The sequence below is a fragment of the Austrofundulus limnaeus genome, unplaced genomic scaffold (genome assembly GCF_001266775.1).
Source record: "Austrofundulus limnaeus strain Quisiro unplaced genomic scaffold, Austrofundulus_limnaeus-1.0 Scaffold2135, whole genome shotgun sequence".
NCBI classification, from domain to species: Eukaryota; Metazoa; Chordata; class Actinopteri; order Cyprinodontiformes; family Rivulidae; genus Austrofundulus; species Austrofundulus limnaeus.
The window spans coordinates 21,084-22,536 of NW_013954537.1; the positions used below are offsets into that span (position 1 = coordinate 21,084).

General features: G+C 38.1%; 1 protein-coding gene across 1 annotated transcript in view; it reads left to right on the forward strand.

Annotated features, from left to right (window-relative positions):
* Positions 1 to 1,453, forward strand: part of LOC106537110 (uncharacterized) — a gene marked incomplete in the record, with an annotated part of 11,270 nt that overhangs the window by 4,620 nt on the left and 5,197 nt on the right. Inside the window, 4 exon segments of the mRNA XM_014034479.1 lie at positions 51 to 111; positions 187 to 277; positions 366 to 507; positions 903 to 1,007. Coding sequence (XP_013889933.1) covers positions 51 to 111; positions 187 to 277; positions 366 to 507; positions 903 to 1,007 — 399 coding nt within the window.

The following is a 1,453-nucleotide window of genomic DNA, read 5'->3' on the forward strand; positions in this document are numbered from 1 at the left end:
ATGTTGTTCTTGTAACTTCGTAATTGTCATCTTTGTGTCTTTGTGAACAGAACTCTGCTCCGGCCAACCTCACTTTAGAAGAAAACATAAAAATAAGCACTGATCTTGCAAGTACGTCTTTACACTTCATTACAGTCAGGTTATCAGTGAGTGTTCATTTAAAAGGTTTTTTTTTTCTTCTTTCAGTTATGGGAAATAAGTTTGCCAGTGCTGGAGACTATAACATGGCTGTCAAGTATTTCACAGATGCAATTAAATACAACCCTCAAGAGTTTAAGTAAGAACCTGCTTTACATCCACTGTTTGTGATTTCCACAGTCTGTGGTTTATATGTGACACGTTTTTGTTTTTCTCTCTCATTGCAGGCTGTTCGGCAATCGATCCTTCTGCTTCGAAAAGCTGCAGGAATACGAGAAGGCACTGGCCGACGCTGAACTGTGTATTGGAATTAGTCCGGGGTGGATTAAAGGATTGTTTAGGAAGGGCAGAGCTCTGGCAGGTCTAAAGGTACGCACTCTGTCCTTCAGTGTTTTATTCTCTTTAACAACGATCAGTTTCATCTGTGTTAAACTCTGATGTCCAGCTTAATAAATGACAGTTTTACTTCTAAAACTGGGGTCTTCAGTAGTTTATAAAAGTGTACAGCTGTGTATTTGCTGTATGAATTGTAGGAAAGCAAAAAATAAAAAATAAAAATAAACCAAGAGCTCATCCTTGTGGAACTCCAGAGCGAAATTTTCATTTTATTTTGTAGATTTTTAGAACATTCAGGTCTTTAGTGATGAAAACCAGTTAAGTGGATTGATAGAGACCCAACACGTTGTCGACATCACTTCATGTTTGTGGTGTTTGCTCACATTTTGTTCCGCGTCACGTTGACCTCTGTTTTGTTTGTCTTTCAGAGATACGAAGAAGCAGCCGAGGCCTTCAAGGGCGTCCTGAAACGGGACAGTTCGTACGCAGAAGCTGCTCAGGAACTTATGAGAGTTCAGATAATTCAATTAATGGTAAAAAATATTCCTGTATAAATTTATTCATAGTGTTTATTTTTAGAACAGATTTGTCTTTTAGTGTTTATAGAACGATGATGTAGTGATGAAGTGTCCTGTTTAATGTTTACCTGAGTTTAAGTCAGCAGTTTAAACCGAACTTGAGCAAAATAATCTCAACCAATCAGTGATCTTAAAAACGAGACGGGGCGGGAAGCAGCCGTGTGTAACAGGAGGAGTCTTTGTTGTTTTCCTTGTCTTATTTTTTTGACCAGCCTGTCAGTTTTATGAGCAGGATTGAGTCTCTCCACACAGTTTTTATGAACGCTCCTGAATCCAGAGCCAGAACATCTGGGTTGAGTTATTGAACCATCTTTGTACTTCAAAACCTTTTTAGAATTTCCTGATGCATCTCAGTAATCCAGGTAAAAAAAATCAAAAAGAAAAAAATTGTATAGGTCTTC